The sequence below is a fragment of the Atractosteus spatula genome, chromosome 14 (genome assembly GCF_055471065.1).
Source record: "Atractosteus spatula isolate fAtrSpa1 chromosome 14, fAtrSpa1.hap1, whole genome shotgun sequence".
Lineage (NCBI taxonomy): Eukaryota > Metazoa > Chordata > Actinopteri > Semionotiformes > Lepisosteidae > Atractosteus > Atractosteus spatula.
Window position 1 is genome coordinate 26,943,554 of NC_142719.1, and position 20,943 is coordinate 26,964,496.

Sequence of the window (20,943 nt, forward strand, 5' to 3'; positions counted from 1 at the left end):
CCTCGCAGTGGTGGGGCCCTGGGTTCAATTCTGGACATGGAGTGATACGTGCGTGGACTTTTCCCAGTGGTCATGTGGGTTTCCTCTGGGTGCTCCAGTTTCTTCCCACAGTTCAAAGGCATTCTGGTATGTTAATTGGCTTCTGGGAAAACTGGCCCTGGTGTGAGTGTGTGTGTCTGTCTGCCCTGTGATGCACTGGTGTCCCTGAGTATACCTAATTTCATAAACCCTGCTTGCCAGGATAGGCTCCAGCTCACCCATGACCCTGAATTGGACAAAGTGGTTAGAAAATGGATGGATGGAAAAACATGAAATGGAAGCCATTTTGGGCCATTATTCTGCACTGTGAAAGTGGGAATCGCAAAAATGAATGGATCATTGATCATTCTAATAAAGTGGAACCCACTTTATTGTGACATCCATCAGATCCATCCATCTATCATGACTGTGACATCCATCAGAGTAATCTTGTCAAACATGTGAAAAGGTTTTTCTGTGATTTCAGTCATGATTTCCTATATTAAAATAACGTCTTGATGTTCAATTCAAGGTAATATACATAGTTTCATTGGCTTTATTTCTTTAATTCTTAATTAATAAAAAAGTAATTAATTGCAGTTGGAAATTAATAACCATTGCAGTTGGAACATTATTTTATTTGTCTTCAATACATTTCTAATAGCTACAGTATGATGTGTGCTATTCAAACAGTTGTTTTGGTACACCCAATTAGTCATACTTTCTTAATTAAGATGGTCAAACAAAGGATGCACTTACTATTTCACACAAAAATATTGAATGCTGGCTGATGATTTTTAAAATAAATAATGAAAAATCAAGTAGACATTTTGTGTGCTATTTGTCATATGAGGTTATTTTTATCTACTATTAGGGCTTGGTGAGGACTAGGTGAAGGTCTAAATATGTTACACCATAAAATCTGAAGGAGGTGTACTTACTTTATCACCATACTGTTTGATGCAGAAAAAGAAATCCATTTAGAATTTAGCCCATCGCTAAATGTGTCAGTAACCTTCTTATTACTTTTTATATATTGTGGCCTTGCAGCTCCATGGGGCACTTGTATTCCATGAAATATGGTGAATATTTCAGCTGGGCTATATTGAGGAAGTGTACTAGATCTATAAATTGGAATAGCTTGTGCTTGCTGATTTGCTCTGTGTCAGCAAATGAGACAGAAACTTCAAAACTATTAACCCTAGACTTTATGTCTGATCACGGTAGTCCATTGCTCCTGCTGTATGTAAAAGAGGAAAGTGACCTTTGCAGCACATTATTATGATTATTTTGAGTCATTGTGAAACTGAATCACAAAACGCTTTGCCAAGCACAGACAGAATCCATTGGGTCACAGAACTGGCATTTAGACTTATTAGACTGGAAAAATATGATTGTTGATCTCAGTTTCTATTTGTGATTCACAGAGATAAGGTGAAACATTGCCTTGACTAAATTACTCAATTATAATTTGTTATTGTTCCCTGCAGCAAACTACTGAATTATTTCCTTTCAGAAGTCTGCATTTGCTGAAAGCAAGACTGCTTTTTTAGTTTTTTTCTAAATAGATCAAGACATCTTTAAAGATACGATAATGGAAAACAGGGGTGATTTCTACTAGTACACTGCATTACAGAAGTGCATTCAGCATCTTTCCAGAAAGAAGTTTTTATGTGGCTTATACCATTTTGAACTAAGAAGTAACATACATTACTGAGAGATTCATTACTGGTCAAACCATATACTGTACTTAAACACAAAGCATTTCTTTATACTAGTAGGAAATAATGGATGTTTTATACTGACATCAGATCTTTCTCACATTAGTACTGTATCACTAAACGGCTAGGCTCCTCTTCACAGTCCACAGTTCCTGCTATACTAAAATTCATCAATTTATGTCATGTATCTGAGATCATCCAGAGATGCTTATAAAGCTACACATATTGGCATTGGCAGTGGCAGTTTTATTTCTTTATCTGTATTGCCGTGGGCAAAAAGTCCTGACACTGCAATTGCTGCAGTTCTGTGATAGATTGCAAACTGAGATAAAGAATGTGACAGTAGCTGAGCTCAGGAAACAAACAACAACGACAACAAAAAAGAACTTCTAAAACTTCTCAAGTGTAGTTTACAAACAAAGGAGCAAAGGGCTGCACTGTCTTCAATGATCAAAATAGAGCATTTGACACTTTCCTGTTGTAACGTTTTAGAGCAATTTCTTTTCCTCCTTTACTTCTGTCCCCAGATCCTTGTCTCAAAGGGCATGTGAAGGTGGTAACTGTGGCAATCCTATCTGCTGAAATCAATCACACCAATGAGGTGAATCATTTTTGTCATATAATGGATCTGTCCCCAAAGCAGGTACTGAAAATCTAGTGAAGTCATGCCGCCCTGCGGACTCCATCTTTAATCTAGCCAATTAGTCCTCCTGACAGGTAAAGTGCCAGCTGCCCTCACTGTTTTTGCTCTTATATCAAAAGAAACGTACTGTACAGGATGCTTTTGCAATGAAGGGATAAGCTAACAGCAGCAGAAGGTGCACTGCCAAATTATCCAAATGACCTGACAATGAAAGTTCAATTCCTGGTTTCACAGTACAAGACCCCTGATGCAGTATCACAGTGCTGGACAACACCAGCAAAGATCCTTACTTAGTTTTGCTTATATGGCACACTGAACGTTTTGGAGTGTTGAGGAAGGTTGCTCCTGTTTCATGTGTTTCAGCCTGATAACAATAGTAACCTCTTAAAACAAGGGGTTTATTTCTATTATTGCTAGTGAAAGTTTCTTGTCACTTCAGTCACTGTGGTCAAAAAAACCTAACTGAGACAAACACAAATACATGTGTGGAAAAGACGAGAACAAGACTTTTGTCCCACTTGACAAAATGAATAAAATATCATAAACCTTTGCAGGTAGCTAGACTGAATCCAGCATTAACATTTATTAAGCTGGCAGTACAAAGTGGTACAGGTGTTTATTTTGAATGGCGCTATCTACTTTGAAGAGTGTTTCCATTAAGGGAATATATGAACCATAGCTTTTGCATCTGGACATGTCAAATTCACAATGGAAAAAGTGTCAAGTCATTTCATTGTGAATAGCATTGGGATACTATCTAAAATACTCCCTTGTAGCAAGTCGTCATGAGGAAACCAAGCTTAAAACAACAAGGTTTCTTATTCTCAAAGTGCTTGTACAGCTTCAGATTCAAAGTATGCTCAGAGACATCTATGAATCAATTGAACGATTCCTCAGAGGCTCATTAGAAACAGTGTAAGATGTGTAAATTAGGAAGTGACTTTGAGGATTTTTAACAAATTTGCACTATATAGTAGTGGTGCATACCTCAGAATCTGAAAACATTATGCTAATTCTCTGATCATTAAGTCAAGTGTTTATGAATACCAGTGGAGCTATAAATGACATATTTTTATTTATGTGCTGCATGATGATTCATTCATTCATTTATTCATTCATTCTTTATGAGTGTAACATAGTTAGCTGGACCACATCAGATAAATTCAAGCGAAACATGATAATTGTCTGAGTAATTTTATCCTAAGTCGTAATATTATATAGGATTCTTGGTTGAGCACACATACTGTTCAGCCGAAGCTATTGCTATAAATGGAGCACCTGAGATGGCTTTAAGTGCTTTTCTGAATACAAGCATTACTAAAAAACTTTAATGCCAGCCTCCCAGCGTTTTGTAATTGAGTACATATAAACCACCAAAGTTCACCTGTGTTATTTATCAAGTTTATAGTCCACAGGGGGCTGACACTTCATTTGCTGTCAACACCACTGAAGATGCACATATTCCATGACATAAATGTTGTCTTTTGAAATTATAAGAAAATTATGGTCTTTAGTCTGAATACAGTCAATTAAGAAGGTTTTAATATTTGTGCACAATCTAGCATAATTCGTTCCTTTGAAACAGCACTGTTTAAATTAAAACAACAAAAAAAAGCTGTCTTCCTCCAACTTCTATAGATCTCTTCAATGCTGCATTCTATTATTATAGAAGTTTCAGGTGTCAGCCTCTTCACACTTCTCTCACTTTGAACTGACAAACAACATCAGATCCAGCCCCTAAGGTTTGCAGTGTTGGAGCAATGAGATTTCATCAAAGTGGTTGTAATTCCGGTGTGCTTACACTGTAAAATTACACTGACAATGCCGAGAAACTGCTGGAGCTTTAACACTGGATGTTTTGAACTTCTTCAAAGATACTACTTTCCCTTAATTCCTGATTGTTTTGGGCTCTGCAGAAACCACACTGACACTCAAGCTGGCTGCAAGAATGAGCCAGTATTCTGTTTCTGCAACACTGGCCTCACTAGGCCGCCTGAGAGGAAGTGAGCTTGAAGTCAAACCTGATGGCCCTAAAGGGCAAAATAAAACAAGGTTGTAATGTACCTAATAGACAATGCATTTTCAGTAGCTTTGTGTAAAACAAATATGCAATCTTATGGTCTTTATGTTGGCACTTTTTTTCTCTCTTTGTGTGTCAAATGTATACAAAGCTAAGTGAACAGTTAAGTAAGTGTCTAGGTATGTAAAGAATTTACAATAGACTGTTTCTATCATATTTATAGCTTTCCACTGCTGATGCACATAAACAACAGAGCACTGCTAACTCAAGGTGAGCTGATGGATTTTGTTCAATGTGAAGTTTAGATATAAAACCTACAGACAAACAATACAGAACAGACAGAAGTCTTTTCTGTGACATTTTTAGAAAGCAGTAACCATTTTAATAGATTGTAAATACACAGCACATGTATTTAACTAGTATTTAAATAGTATTACTCCATAGTTCAACAGGACAGAACCAATCACACAGTCTGAGGACAGAGGCAGCTGTGTCTAAGCTCTAAATCTCAGAGTTCAGTGGTCAGGAAACTTGCTTTTAGGAGGTGAATCACTCCTTTTCATTCCTACACCACTTACTATTGGCAAAATCCCGTAAAAAACATGCATGCTGAGCTTTTCCAGGCATAACTCCAAAGACTGGCATCTCAGAAATCAACCATTTTGAGGGAGAAATTTGTTTTTCACAATCCCTGACACTTAAACTCATACAGTAAAATCCTTTCAGATCATTGCCTGCAGTCCTGTGTACTTTATTGCGCACTGCTTTGATTTCTCTCAGCGGTATTTTACCCATTGGGTGGGTTTTTGAAGGGATTGTACATTTAGTCCTCAGCAGGTCATTGCAATTCACAGAATGATGGGATATACAATAAATGAGGGAATGTAAATTAATGGTGAGTTTAACACTTTTTTATTTCTGTGTAGTGCTTCACATAACAAGGCTATCTGCATTAATATCCAATTTTATGAGAGACTGCTTGTTCAGATTTAATGGGACCAGTTAATTGCGTTCAGTGTTCCCATTTGGCTACGACACCGCCAATGTCTTCAATACAGCTATGATGATGGAGTGTGAGACATGGGAAACCAAACCTGAGTACTCCTGCTGCACATTCCATGTGACCATCAAACCTGAAACACTACAAGAGCAGTCCCATGGTGTAAATCTGTCTACATACTGTAATCTAGACCTTGGTGGTTTATACGTCTAGATCGTTGTGTCTTGTTGACAGTTGTACAATTAGTCTTAGACATTTTGCATTGCTCTACAGTATATTCATTAATTACAATCTTTCTTTCTTTATGCAAAAACACGACTTAGTGATGATTGATTACTTTAGCTAATTTTCTAAAGTCACAGTTAATCCTGATAGATCTGTACTTCTCAGTACAAAATGTTGCTTTTTAGTGTATAGATGTGTAGAGGTAGAAATTGTTAATGACAAGGTACAACCTGACAATGAGCCAATTCAATTTGATTGATAAATGTGATGAAATAGCTAGCACAACACTTCATATTGGCTGATCAGGCATAGTTTACCTTGCTCACATTTGTGAAGACTCTGATCAGTGGGAGTTAAACATTACGAAATGAGAAGCTTGGTTTCTTCTCACCTAGTCTAAAATGGAATAATAATGGACAACTAGTGCAAGCTTAGATTAAGTTGTTGATGGTCATAATATACAGTACACATCTTGCTCTTCTAGATTGTCTATGACTTTTGCCGAGCACTGTACACACATGCAGCTCAATATGTTCCTACAGATAGAACTGTAAACCTTTAAATTTAAGCATTTCCTGATTTGACCTTCAGTACTAAAATGTAAGGCTTTCACCCTCTGCTCTTCTCAGGGAACAGGTTACTCTCAGGAAAATGGCATGTTGCCTGTGAACATCAAATGGCTTCGAAAACAGGCTCAAACAAGGAAAAAGCCTCTCGTTTGGCAACAACATATTTTAATAAGAGCCGGTGCAAAATGGAAGATAGCAATGTGAAAGTGAAACTGAATGCCAGCATGGTCAATTAGCTTTTCCAGCTTCACATCTGCACAGCATGGTGAGGCTGCCAATCATCATCTCTAGGGGAACCTTATCAGCGACTCTCAACAGTGAGCAAAGCCATATTTATATAAGTTGAAAGCCAGCATGAAAGAAACTAATCGGCGACAGAAAACTCTGGTTATTGGGCCCAGGCTCTGTGAAACATCCCAGCTTCACACTAAGCCAAGAAGAGGATTTAGACCAGCACTGAGGTAGATTGGAACGATATGTTATTTCCTTAAAACCCATTAATGTATAATTCATCTCTTCTTGTTCCATGTTCTTAAAAGTTTTATCAACTTTTCCCTGCTGCTGGAGTTGTTGTTCTCACATCAACCTGGTTGAAGTTTAAGTCTACATATAGACACAAATCTGCTTATTTATTTGTTTATGACACACTCAATTAAAAAGTTAATCTTAGCCGATCACGACCAGCCTCTCAATCAGGTTCAGCATATCCAACATCGACATTTGAGCAGATTGAAAAGCTACACAGATAACAAAAATCTGATATCTAAATTAGACATCTTAATAGAGTGCATGTATCATATCTCATGTTATTAAAAACTCAGACTCCAAAATTCAACATGAGATTACACACCCATTGGGATAATGCTGATATAGCAATGTTTGTTTGACAAAAAGAAGCACTACAAATGTTTATTTTTAGAAACTTAAGGCTAACACACAATAAACATTGATAGCTCCCATTGAGTCACAAATAACCTCACTCTTACCTAAAGAACTCCATATATCTTCTCAAGTTTGGATAAATTAGCATACAGTACATTCTTTTGTAAAACCTTGTTTTTGAAAACACCCATATGTCATCCCATTAGTGTAACATACTGCAACAGAAATTTTGAATAGCATTGCCACATAACTTAACTAACATTTTACTTCTGATTAACTGTTATTGAAAGAAATGAAATTATGTAAATTTTGTCTCAGCTCATCATTTTTCAACAGTGTATCTGACCATATTTCTGTTTTTGCTTTGAAGCAAACAAAGTGTGAAGTAGGATGGGAGACATTCTAATACTTTCAAATTTAATAGTGCAAGAATCATGGTATCTGTGAAAATTAATATGGATTAGGAAATAAAATCAGAATTTATTCCTTTTTAGCATCCTTTATTTTATCACTTTAACTGTGCATCCTTGTATAGTGAGATAATTGCACTGTACTTGCAATAATGAATATCGTAGAACAGGGCACTTAATCAAATAGCTATTATAAATTTTATTTTCATCTTAATGCATAATTTACAAGATAGTTATGTAATTTGAGCATATGCATATTTAGATTTTATTCCTTTATTTAACCAAGTAAGTCAACTGAGAAGAAATTCTCATTTATATAGCAAGATTTGTATGGGACCAATTTGAGTAAAACACCATGCCTAGAAGTGAAAACAACGCAATACATCTGAGTCTAGAGAACTGTATTACTGATCCATTGACAATGATCTGAATTACACCAAAAACGTACCTCCCAATCATCTTTTACAATGGTGCATGATAGGGAGTTTGTTAGTGATTAATATTAAAGATCTACCTATACTGTAGATGTTTTATCCATGTTTGATTTATACTTAATAAAGCAGTTGTAGGCTATGAGTAATACATACATTATAGATACAGTAGGTTATTCCCACAACAACACTTCTCAATACCAAAAAGTACAGAATCCATCAAAAAAGATTCCAGTAGTTATGCATACCTGAGCTTGCTGAATTAGTAATACATATATATTGACATTATCAATATATGATAATGTAGTAGGTCAATATCTGTAAACCTTGAAAAAAACACTCTCTGACACTCTCACCTAAAGCATTTACTTGTAGATGAATTTAAAAAGGATATAACTTACACCTCTGCTACCACCAGTTTGACTGAATGTCTGAACGATAGCAGCATGTTGGTATTTTAGGGACTAAAATATAAATTGTTTTCTGCTTACATATTGAGATGCAATTTTGTTTCAGTTAGACTGAATGCTAACACAATCTGCTTACTTTCCTAATAACTGGTCATTGCCATTTTTACAGTATTTTATATGGGAGTGCTTAATGAAGTCTTTCCAAGCAGAACTGATTTCTCTTATCTTAGGGCACTGCACTCTGTACAGTGCACTGCTGATATGAAAGGCATGTTTTATGTCTTTTTAAGAGGAACAATTATCATCACTTGCTGGAGATCTGCCTAAAAGTTCAGACTATCTGGAGTCTAACATGGGAATTATCTGCATTGATTCTATGCCATTAAGGCCTAAAATCTTTCTTCCTAGCATAAATCAATCTGTAATAAAAATGAAATTAAAAATGGGAGCACATACACTTAACATTCTGCTTACATTTAAACTTAAAATTAAAAATAATTAAACTCATAACATTCTTTAGAGGAAGCTTAATTATTTTCCATGTGAGGCAAAAACATAAGCTTCTCATATGGAAGCCCAAATAACTAAAAGCCTAAACCACCATTAAAGGAATTCCCAATAACCACTTCACTGTTGGATCTAATTGAAGAGTAAATGAAAATATATCAGCATATTTATTATGGCTATTATTTTTTAATTAGCAAACTTAAACATTAATCTGCATAGCACTGAATGGAATAAATAGAGCATAAAACAGCTATTGCCCTCATTTACATAATGATTAAAAAATACACTGAAGTAACATTTCTAATTAATCAATGCCTCAGAAAATCCTAGTGTTTCTTTATTGAATAAAAAAGTCTGAGCTGTTTGGGAAAGGTACATCACTGAGAATCATTAGAAGATACAAAAGATTGTAAAGTCATTAGTAGATAATAAACTATTTCTAACCTTTCTTACTGTATGTTCTTATGCTCAAAGGAAGAGACAAGCATATCAAATTTCCGCCCAAGTAACGATGTGAAGAGCAGAGCCAACTGTCCATAAAATCATTAAAATACATCCAATATGTCCACCTTACAGCTGAGGCTCTCATTTCCTTTGCCAGGTGAGTTAATGTGAAACATGAAAATATTAAGTACTCTGTCCCTTTAAATGTTGTTGTCTTGTCACAATGATTAGAATATGACCAAATTACTGAATGGAGGTTGGAGATGAATGTGGTTCATTTTCCTTATTCTTTGATTTTATGTTTTTAATTTTTAAATTTTCACCATTGTCTTATTTAAATATGATTGATAGAATATGATTATCTGAGGCTCCCAATTCACTGCCTCCGACAATTGTCCACTGAAGATCACATATGCCTGAACTAAACAACAAGAGGATGATGTCAGCAGCCACAAAGAAGGATGAAACAATTTGCTGTCTTTGGCATTTCATTCTAAGCCAAGGTATCTGGTAAACCACAGGTACTCATAAGTAATCATTAGAAAGAATGCATAAACAAAATGTTGGACTCCAATATATTGAAATATTTCACAATGGCTCTTCTGCGTGTTCATGACAACAGCACTGAAGTAAATTTGTGACATTTTATTGTCTTTGTCTGATGGAGGTGATGGAGGTGGACTGCCCCCCCTGCTGCCCAGGGCTTGTGGGTGGCCTGGCAAGCTCAGCATTGACCAGCAACTTGTAGAGGGTACCTCAAAGGAGAAGGCCTCAGGCTAATAATGCAAAGTAACACATAAAGCCTAATAAATAACTAACTGCACGAGTTCTCTAGACAGAAGTCGGAAGGAGGAATGCGGTAACTGTTGTGCTCTTGTGTCTGCTCTGTAGACTCAAAAAAAAACTTTATTAAGCCTATGGCTCTACAGCTAAATGCCAGAAATCTCTTTCTTTTAACTGAATTCCATGACTTGCAACAGAATATATTAGCATGTAAACTATGAAATGCAGTTTAGTATTATCCTTGCTTTAGAAAGTGGGGTTTACCTAGTAATCACGCCTTGCTGTGCAAAATCGACCCTTTAATCCCAGTTCCAAATGTAAATAGCATTGATCTGTATGGTACTTAAAAACTGCTACATATTGCAAATAATAAATAAATTGTGCCTGTGGGTTCTTGCATTGAAACCCTTATGAAAGTGGGGAACAATTTCCTTTTCATTGACAGAAATGGCTTAGCTGGGCATTGGTTTTCTTTTCTTGAATGATTGTTTCCAAATCAGTCAGATTTGATTGCCCCTACTTGAATGACCTGCTTCAGGTTTTGCACACAATATGCAAAACGCAATACATCCACCTTATTTACCTTGGGAAATAATGACTGTAACAGAAACATCCCACTATATTTAGAAAAATATATTTAGAAATGTGCTGAAAAGCATTAACATCTTTTCAACACAAATGTGTCCAAATACTAGTCTGTATGAATGAGTACCATTGCTGCTAGATGTCATAAAAATATATTTTTAAACATTCTAAATATTCTTATATTATGACACAATTAATTGAGGAAATGTATTTCTAACCTTGAAAGTCTAGAGCTTTGCTTTTTGAATTTTGGTGGCAATGGCTTTTTTCTTTGTTTCTCTCAGGGCTTTTAAAAAAGATATTCAGTGTTCCTACAGCACTGTATGTTAGTTATGTGGGGTTTTTTGGAGACACGAGGTTTAAAGATTGCATAAAGGTCTTGGCACTGAACTATACTAATATAAATAAAAGAAAGCCTACTGTTTACACTCCCCAAAAAAGCTAACATCTCTGTACAAATTTTGCCATCACTTTAGTGGTTTGTTATCCAGTGAATCTTTCTTCCTGAAATCTAGACTCTAACTTTCCAATCCTTCCCAACCTGTTCCAGAATAAGGTGGATCTTGGCTTCTTGAGTAATGATGATACCTTTTAGAAACCCCTTACATATCTCTTCAGCCTTATCATTTTTATTCTTTATTTAAAGGTTTCTTTACTTAGGTTTCATCCATTTTACCTGGATCAATGAGTTTAACAAATGCTGATTTGTTTCAAAGCACTACTTTGTTTCCTTTGTTACTCATTTAATGTGCTTTCCTTCAGTGGTGAATGCCTGCACTTTGAAATCATACCAAATCATTTGTATTGAAGGTCAGGCTAAATTCAATTTTAAATTAAACTAGATGTTTTTCTTTTTTTCTTGCAAACTATTCACAGGCAGATGTTTTTTAAATGTGTAATTTATTAGAAACCGAAAGCGGTTCTATTATTCTCTGAATAAATGGGTGAAACAATAGCTGTACAATTTCTTTACATTGGCATCATTTGTCCGGGGTTTTCTAAAGGTTTTTATGAAAGGTGAAAAATAAATGTTTCCATTTGCTCATCCTTTTTTTACTTCATTTCATAAGCAGAATTAGAAACATTTAAAATATGATAATTACAGATTCTGATATGCTCTTCATGATGCCCTTTTGAATTTCCTTTTGTTCAATTTCATCATAACTTTTGTACATGTAACAAATAACATACAGTATTTCTTTTTGAGCCTCAAGAGGGTTCGAGAGCAAGGTATTTCATTGTCATTTATTGCCTTTTGTATTGTAAGGAGCTGTCTACAGCTTTGTTCCTGTGTAGCTAACCCCAATCTGCGAAGAGCAGAGCCTGGAGGCACCAACTCTGTTTGTGCTCTATCAACATCTCCTATAACATGAAATAACATCAAATGCTTTGTATTGAAATTAAAGATTTCCTTTATGGAATTTATTTCCTCTGGGAATATGTATTTTTTTAAAAGAAACTTTGAATGTAATGAAGTAGATTCAATAAAAAAGCTTAAATAGAATAAAATGGGGTATACAGTATATACAGTTCTTTTCATGACTTCTAGCTGGGTAAAACGAGCCACTCCATTATTTCAGAAGGGAACCTGGAAAAAATACTTCAACTTTACAGACATGAAATATAACCTTTAGGGGAAATAATATTATTTCTTGTTATACTTGTTATCAATAGATTCTTCTTTTATTTTGCATGCTACAAGAAAACATGTTTTCTAATGAGAAGCTGATGTGATTCCATTATTGCAAATGGCAATGGTACCATTCCATTAGTAAGATACACATAGAGTCAAATAGAGTCAGACAAAGATTAGTTTACCCTTCTTGTCTTGGAAATGGAAATCACAAGCTACTAAACATAACCCATTTTTGTACAGATTTTAATAATTTTAGAACTTTGTAAGCCATTAGAATCTTAAACTATCCTGTTCTAAATGGTGGTTCAAAACATTTTGAAACTTCAGGACTCAAGCCAAGTAAATAAAAAGATGAGAGACAATCATAGTATAAGACAAAATTTGTAATCTGCCACAGATATTACAGATTGCTAGAAAAATCCTTTAGTTTATATTAGTATTTCTGGATGCTCTTTCATAGGGTGTTTGAATAATGGATGAAATCAACCCTCCTGTAAAAGCGGCTGCTGAAGAATGCTCTCTGAAATGTGAAGCAGCTCTTCTCTGATATTAACAGAATGCATCTGAGGCTGCTGTGAATATGTTACTACTGTATGTGGTAATGCAGTCGCCTGGCCAATTGGGGAGCTCCATTGTAAAAAACAATTTAGCAAAGAACCCGCCTCCGAGCCTGAGGCCTCCCAGCTTTGCCGCAGAGAATTTGCCTTTTTTATTCAAAATCTGGAGGAAAACAGGCTTTCAGAGACGTTTCCTCAGCACGGCTCCACTGAACTAGGCCATATTGCTTCCTGTTCATTTCATATACAATAATCAGCAGCCTCAATCAGATTTCTTTGAACATGAAGGACACTTGCCTGATAATCATGCATTGCAGGTAAAAGAAAGGACAGAAAAACCGTTGTCATCCTTATCCTTCATTTCCATCCCTTTCCACAGAGATGATTGAAGCAGAAGAAAATTACAATCAATAAGGAAAAGTCTAGCTGTACACTTGCTTGTAATTGAGTGTGGTATTTTATTATAAACCACAATATAAATCATTATAATAAATAATATTAAATAATCTGAAAGGCTTTTTTTTTCCTTTTTAAAGGGTGTCAGGAGTATATTTATCAATATTGTTCCCTCTTTAGAACTTTTAATTTTTGTTGGTGCCACTTTTGTTTAAAAAGAAGGTCAAAATGTGCCTTATAAAGATGACAAAAATTTGTTTTTTTTAAGCTGAAGCAAAGAGGGTTAGGTCCTGTTAAAAATGTTCCCTTCACATCACTGGAGGAACATCTTTTGGCCTGCAAAGCCCCATCTCTTAACTTAGCAAATATTTAATAATTTAATAGACTGCATTGCATTTCATGGCTGCTAACACTGCTGCTTCAATGAATAATTCATTCAGTACTAGTTAAAAGTGGATGGCTCATTCCTGTACACTAGCTGCCTAACTATTGTCAAGGTCATTGGGAAGAAATACACTGCTTTTTAAGTTTTATTAATACCATGGATGTTGTATAATACGTTTACTTTGGAATTTTGTTCTGTGTCACAATTTTTTCAAATTCTATTTCATGTGTTCTGTTGCTTACAACTCCCAAAACCGTGACACGTACATTAGCAGAATTAAGTGTGAATACTCACAGGATCATACCAAACACATTCTTTGTAGTTTTTGCCACTGAGTGAGAGAAAAATCTTTACAAGTGCTAGCAATCAAGGAGAGGAAGTAAGATCTCAGGTTATCTCTGCAGGATGTGTCTGACAGATCTATAAGATTATATATGTGCAGGGATAAAAACGCCAGAGTTGATGTCACACAGGGTAATTGATAGACAGACAGAGGAAAGGAAAGATAGATACAGTAGCTGTTTGAGCAGGGAGCTGCAAAATAAAAACAAGTAGAGGTTAATTCCATGCAGAAAAGTAAGAAAAGAAGAAAAGCAGACATTAAATATGCAAACAGACTTAAGGATAAGTACGGGCCCCTATGAGATGTTAGCTCTGGCTTGGAGAGAGGATGTTACACTAAACACCAGCTGATCCTAAATGATTGCCTTCATCGTTCAAGAAATATGACATTCAGAATAAAAGAATATGATGTCTCAGGTTAGACTTAAGGCCCCTCTGGAAATGTATAGTTTAAACAATTTGCATAATTAGCATACCATGCAGCCATTCAATTTCTATTTACAAAACTGATCAAAAGCTCCTTTGATGTCAAGGTTGCCTTGTCCTGTTTGTTAGATGACATTTTCCTGCTACCAGCTTTCTGAATAAGAAACTAGAGAGGGCAGATGAAGACCACAGCTCCAGACAAATTAATCATACAGTATGTACAACAGGAGCACAGAGTAATTATAGTAGAGTGTTGAATACTCTGCTTGTTGCACATGTAGCAGGCACGACTTTCTTTTTCTTTCAACTATTTTGTATGATTTAAAAGTTGTAGCCCACAGTATCCATCAGGGAATATAAGCAACAGTCCAGCTTGAGCTGTTATTTTTGTTTCATGCACTGATTCATAACTAATGTAATTCTATTTATGTTTCTGATTCCCATGTGATGTAGAGGGTTCGCCTTCTTGCTGGGCTGAGTTTTTTTATGATGTCTGTGGTACCAAGAAAAAGAAACTCTCAGGAATAAAAGTAATTAATACATGAGCCTGAGGGAGTCCATATCATAAAACATACTGCTAAACTAGGACTATGATCTGTTTCTTAATACAGTAACTCAGAAATATGGCAATAAGCGCTGTCATTTTAGTCTTATAAAAGACTGTTATTCATATACTCTAAGTGGCCAGTTTATTAAGCACTGTATATCTGCCCTTCTCATGTAATTGACTGCTGAATCATTCACAGCATCATATGTGTGCAGACAATGCTATTTAAACCAAGTAGGCAGGTACCTATGGATTGTGTGTGTGAGTGCAATTCTGAGGAAGAATGGGCAAGGCAAAAGATTTAAGTGACATTGAATACAGCAGGGTAGTGGGCGCCTGACATATCTGAGTGAGTGTATCAGGAACAGCAGCCATGCTGGGGTTTTCATGCATGACAGTGTAATGAGTGTGTCAAGAATGGGCCACCACCCAAATAACATCCAGCCAACCACGGTCCTGTGGACAGAAAGAGACCATTGATTGAAGGGGTCGACAGAGGCTCATGCAACTTATGCAGAGTAACAGACGGACGGCAGTCAATCAACTACCACCTGAGTACATTGGTGCCAAAAGAAGCATATCAAAAAGCACAACTCGTCAAACCTGTCATGGATGAGGTATGTCAGCCGACAGCCCAACCAAGTTACATTCCTATCAGCGACAAACAAGAAGGTCCGGTTACAGTGGGCTAAGGAACACAAACACTGGGCACTGGAGGTTTGGAAAAACATCACCTGGTCTGATGAATCCCTGGTTCACTGATGGGAGGACTAGGATATGGTGAAAACCGTGGATCTATGGATCTATCCTGCCTGGTGACAACAATGCAGGCTGGTACTGGCAGTGTGATGGTGTGGGCTGTATTTTCATTGCACACATTGTGTCCCTTGATACAAGTAGAGAAACATTTGAATGTCACAGGCTCATCCCTTCATGGCAGAAGTGTACCCATCTGCGAATGGGCTTTTTCAACAGGATAATACTCCATTCCACAAGGTTAGAACAATTCTGGAATGGTTCCAGGAACTTCACAGTGAATTTAGCTTAATGCACAGGCCTCTCTATTCACCAGATCTCAATCCAATAGAGCATCTGTGGGATGAGATGGAAAAAACAATTCGAAGTAGGGATCCTCCACCAGTTAATTTGCAACAGCTATGGGACACATTGGAGTTGACATAGGCCGGCATTGATGTGCCACACTTTCAACACCTTGTGGAGTCCATGCCCCAACAAATTCAGGCTGTTCTTAGGGCAAATTGGGGACCAACCTTCTGTTAGATATATGTACTGTACCTAATAAAGTGGCTACTCAATGTATAATCTTTAATTTAAAATAAGCTCCTTATAAAAAATTGTGAAAAATCAATTGTATTTTCCAAAAAGTGACTTAATAGATTTCCTGACCTTAATTCCCTTAATTCTGTTTAAAAGCAATACTCTGTTCCTCTAACTTTGATATTTGATACAACACAGAGCAGTACCTCTGCTTCTTTCCTCTAGGACACTCTACATTTTTGGGCAGCCACCACAAAATTAATCTTAAAATTGTGCTGCTGAGAATATGATACATCGTATTTGCTGGTATCAACATTATTAGGCAATCAACAAATACATTAGGTTTCCCCTAAACATTAATAAGGAAGCTCTGTTGTTAAAAATCATGACATACTCGCCATTTCTAAAAATATAATCTTGTCAATCAAGTCAACTTTAATGCCTGAAAGAATTCTTATGACCTTATGGTTCTAGCAGACGTTTAGAAACACATAGGGTGATTTTTATCTATTATCCCAACAATGAATAGCCAGACAGGAATGTGATAAGGTGCCACCACACCTCCTCATCATCTTTCACTCTCCTTTGAGCAAGACAGAGCAGAGATGAGAGCTCAGAGAACTTATTATCCCCTTCAGTGGAACATCCAGCTGCAATCACTTACATGTGATAGAAAGCCTCAAACAGCGCATTGTTATTGATGCAATTTGCTCCATTAAAGTCATTAGTACTTGCTAATGCAATCTCTTTGGCAGCGGAGCTACATGTATATACATCTCTAATTATGGTTCATCATGTAGATTTATATATTTAAAGAGTTCTAAAACAACCAAACCCCTGTTTCCAGTTTTTGACAATGTTTTGTCAATGTTGTCAGTTTAATGTCAAATCTTGGAATCATTATTAAAGCACTGTTATTTAATGGATTTTATTTCTCTATTAAATAATAAAAGAGTTTTTTTGGGGGGAAAATACTATTTCTTATTGCATTTATGGATTCAACTACAGCGCCCTTTAGATGGCTTTTTCTGCATTTACATTTCTGCCAAATTTGCAATTGTGTCTTGCCTTTTCTTTTCATCCCTTAACTCTGTGTTTTGAAGGATGAAATGGGAGGCCACAACATGTGGACAAGGAGCCTCATTTTATATAGGTACTGATTCTGAACCTATAATTGCCAAGAGAAAAAAATATGCCAAGTACAGAATTACACTGCATATCAAAGTTAAGGGAACAACACAATTGACCTTTATATGTTCAATGTGTGTTAACACTGTGACCACTGTAACACTGTGGTTGACCCTCCAAATCAGCCTGCATTTGCTCTGCCTGTTGCATAGTGTGGTTATCTTTTTAAAATCAATTTGTCATTGAATTTAGTATATCATTGTATTTTATGCAAAGATTTATTTGCATTATTGTTGTGTTTGAATTACTGCTTCTTCCTGAACTTGTATGTGATCAAGGGGATTTTGTTTTAACAATTAAGACGTTAACCAGTGTATCTTTCATTTTAACAGATGTGCACAGAATGAAGGGAAGACAAAGTTAGTTACGTTGTGGCTTTGAATCACTTAAAATCCAGAAATTAATGTGTATGAGCACATTAGATGGCAGTAATGGGAAATATCCTGTAGTCTTTTCATCCTTTCATCCTTTTTTTGGTATTTGCAGTAGTGTTAGTGAGGTAAGTGGCACATCAGAAACATTTCCAAACTCTATTAAAGGAAACATTTCCAGTGATTTTCTAAATAACACTTGTATTAGAAAAGAATCTACTAATACTCTCATATTGCTCAACGTGCTCAGATTCTGCAGTGTAAAGTGCCATTTTCACATAGAACTACCACTGAAATTTTCCCATTGCACTGCTCAAGCAGAAGAACAAGACTTCTGTATAAAGAAATCAGAGGGAAAAGAGATTTTCCATCATGACTAAATGCTCTTGTATTACTGAGCACCACTAGCAAAGAAAGAGGTCAAAACTGATTTTTTTTATCACTCTAGCCTCTAGAACACCAGCAGATTCTTAAGAACGCCCTTGGTTTGTTGATGCAGCAAATATACATAAATTGTTGGTTAGTTAGTTTAACTAGGCTAAAGAAACAAAATAATAAAATAGCACTATGCAGCTGGCAGGTTAAAAGTACTTTATGCTGCTCTGTTGGATTAGAAATGTATAATTATGATGGTTGAGTTACTCCTCACTTGAATGCCAGAGAGGTCAAAGAGTAGGTATTGTTTTTGGCAGGAGGATTTTCATTAGGTTCCATGTGTACTTGTCATTAAAGCCTTAGAGAATAGTCTGTCCATTTGGTTGCAGTTTAACAGTGCACTGAGGTAGAGACAGATGGACTGACAACCAATGTGGTAAGTAGATCTGATTTCTAAAAGAAGTAGTGTAAATATACTCATTATTAACTCACAAAAGCCAATTGCAAGCGGTTGGAAGCTTATTTGCAGCCATGTGTTCAGAAATACATGGGTGGTACAGTACATCTTTGACCACACTACATGCACTAAGGTATTTCATTAAAATCTGAAACTCATCTGAAATCAATGCACCACAATGGTGTTTATCTGATATCTGCTCAAAGCCTCCAAATTTAAATACTATGTAAAATCCAAAGGATAAACTGAGATTAAGAAAGCAGAGGCTGACAATTTTATTTCTTCATGTGACTGGGCCCCGAGGCAAGATGTACATTGTTTTTCACTCCCTCTGTTGTCTGGCTTTGAAATTGACTGTTCAAAACAAAACAGAGCGAATGTCAGCTGTGTGATGCAGTCGTCAAGCTTTCGACTGCTGTGCAACCTGAACTTGTCAGTGCAAAAGAACTACAGAAGTTGCCACCAACACCGTGATTTGTTAATCCTGAAGGGAATCTGCCAGACACCAAGAAAACTGTGCTTCCACAGATGTAGAACAGAGCTGGCATTTCCCACAAAGCACAGTAAAGGCCATATGGTATTTACAAGAAACATTCTAGCCTACTGAACCTTTCATCCTATTTTTCTGGCTGAGTTCAAATCCTGGATTCTCTCTGTTCACACAAGCTGGAGGATCACCTGTGAACCCACTTTGGAAATCTTACCAAACAGCAAAACCCCACTGGACTTCAGGCACAATGTTGCAAGTATTGCAAGTGAATGAATGTTACAACCAGAACTGAAGGGGAACTGGAAAACAGTAAATTGAAATTAGTTCAATTTTGCCCTTTTATGCAGTACCAATGATCACCAATTACATTGTAATGCTAGGACTCCTTAAGTTGCGTGATCTAGACGCACTAGACTCAGTAATCAAATGAATCAAGCAGTGCTGATATCAAAGACAATATGAAAGAAAGAATAGAAGAAGTTGCACAAAATGCTTTGTGCATCTTTCAGGTTCCAGAACACATTGTGATGTTGATAGAATATTGTATGTGTAACTACACACGCTCAATGTAATTACACCTGTTTTGGTATTGTACTGAACATAACATGGGCTAAATCAGCTGAAGAATGGTGAAAAAATGGTCATCAATGATCATTTTTGCTGAGACCCAGGATCTGTGATGAATATAAATCCAGGAATGTCACCCTCCTTTCCGTCATAAAATGCTCTTCAGGCTCCTGAGTAGCTTAAACAAATACTTTGAGCTCTGTGCTCCAGAGATTGCAGTCTCAAGCTTGGGTGATAACCAGTACAAAAATGTATCTCTACAAGTGCTGTTTCTTCTTGAACGCATTTGTTTTTCTTTTCGATACTGGAAAGCCAATAAAATTTCTGTGATAAAAAAAGCTGACAAAGGCTGTGTAATGGGAATTCTATAAGCACTGACACACAACTGGATCCTCCACCAATAGGGTGACAACCCCTGTCGTCCAGCAAAGCAACAACTCCTGTGTCTTGCCACTAGCCACAGCCTGGATATGTTCTGTATCCAAGTGCTGTGACTGATGGTTGTCATCTTGTAAAGCTCCCACAGTTGTGTGTGGATATCTTTGATTTTTATCTTACTTATTCTTTTTTAAAAAAGCTTTTGCTGACAATATAAGTGTACTTTTGGACCTATGCATTTTCTTTTTTTTTCAGAATAGTGTCATTTACAGTAACTTGCAGTCAAAGAGTACCCACAGCCAGTTGCCAGAGCTATGAAATGTCGCTGGAGCTAATCATTTGTGGAGAAAAGTGTCACCACAGTGAACTGTCTTGGCGAGAAACGTCGCACGACAAGCTGTCCCGCTGCAAAATATCCCTGCCTCCAAGCAAGAGATGTGTCACTCTTCTTGGAGGGTGCTTTGGAGCCTGCGGCATGTCCAAAGATCAATGGCTTCATAGGTTGGGTGTACGACAGAATGTGGGACAGGTTTATAGAGAGTGTATATTATGGACCTAGAGGTCTGAGAAGTCACTGCCTGCTACAACCCTGTGTGCTGAATTTTGAAGTTTCCTCTGCATGGTTCAGAAAAAAAGAGGAGCACTGATTAGCTGTGTAATGAGACTCAGCTGTCAACAATTATCTTGTTTCTCAACCTATGAAAGGGCATGGCAAACACAATCTATTGTCTTCCGGTGTGGGAAGGACCTTAATCTTTTGGATTTGCTGCTGAATTAGAGTCTGACAGCTTGAAAGAAAGCTAAGGCTCCAGAGAAGGGGTTAGACTTTCTGGTTTTGAAAGTGATTTGGAAGATTAACCTTGTGCTGTGAAGACTAGACACATATTTGTGTGACTTGTTCT

At 36.6% G+C, this 20,943-nt stretch overlaps 1 protein-coding gene across 1 annotated transcript in view; it reads right to left on the reverse strand.

Annotated features, from left to right (window-relative positions):
• Positions 1-4,269: 4,269 nt before the first annotated feature.
• The window catches only part of LOC148820996 (BTB/POZ domain-containing protein KCTD16-like), a 43,713-nt gene continuing 27,039 nt past the window's right edge, over positions 4,270-20,943 (reverse strand). Inside the window, exon 2 of the mRNA XM_088933420.1 lies at positions 4,270-4,412. Within this exon, the coding sequence (XP_088789546.1) occupies positions 4,270-4,412 (143 nt within the window). The remainder of the gene's footprint in view (positions 4,413-20,943) is intronic.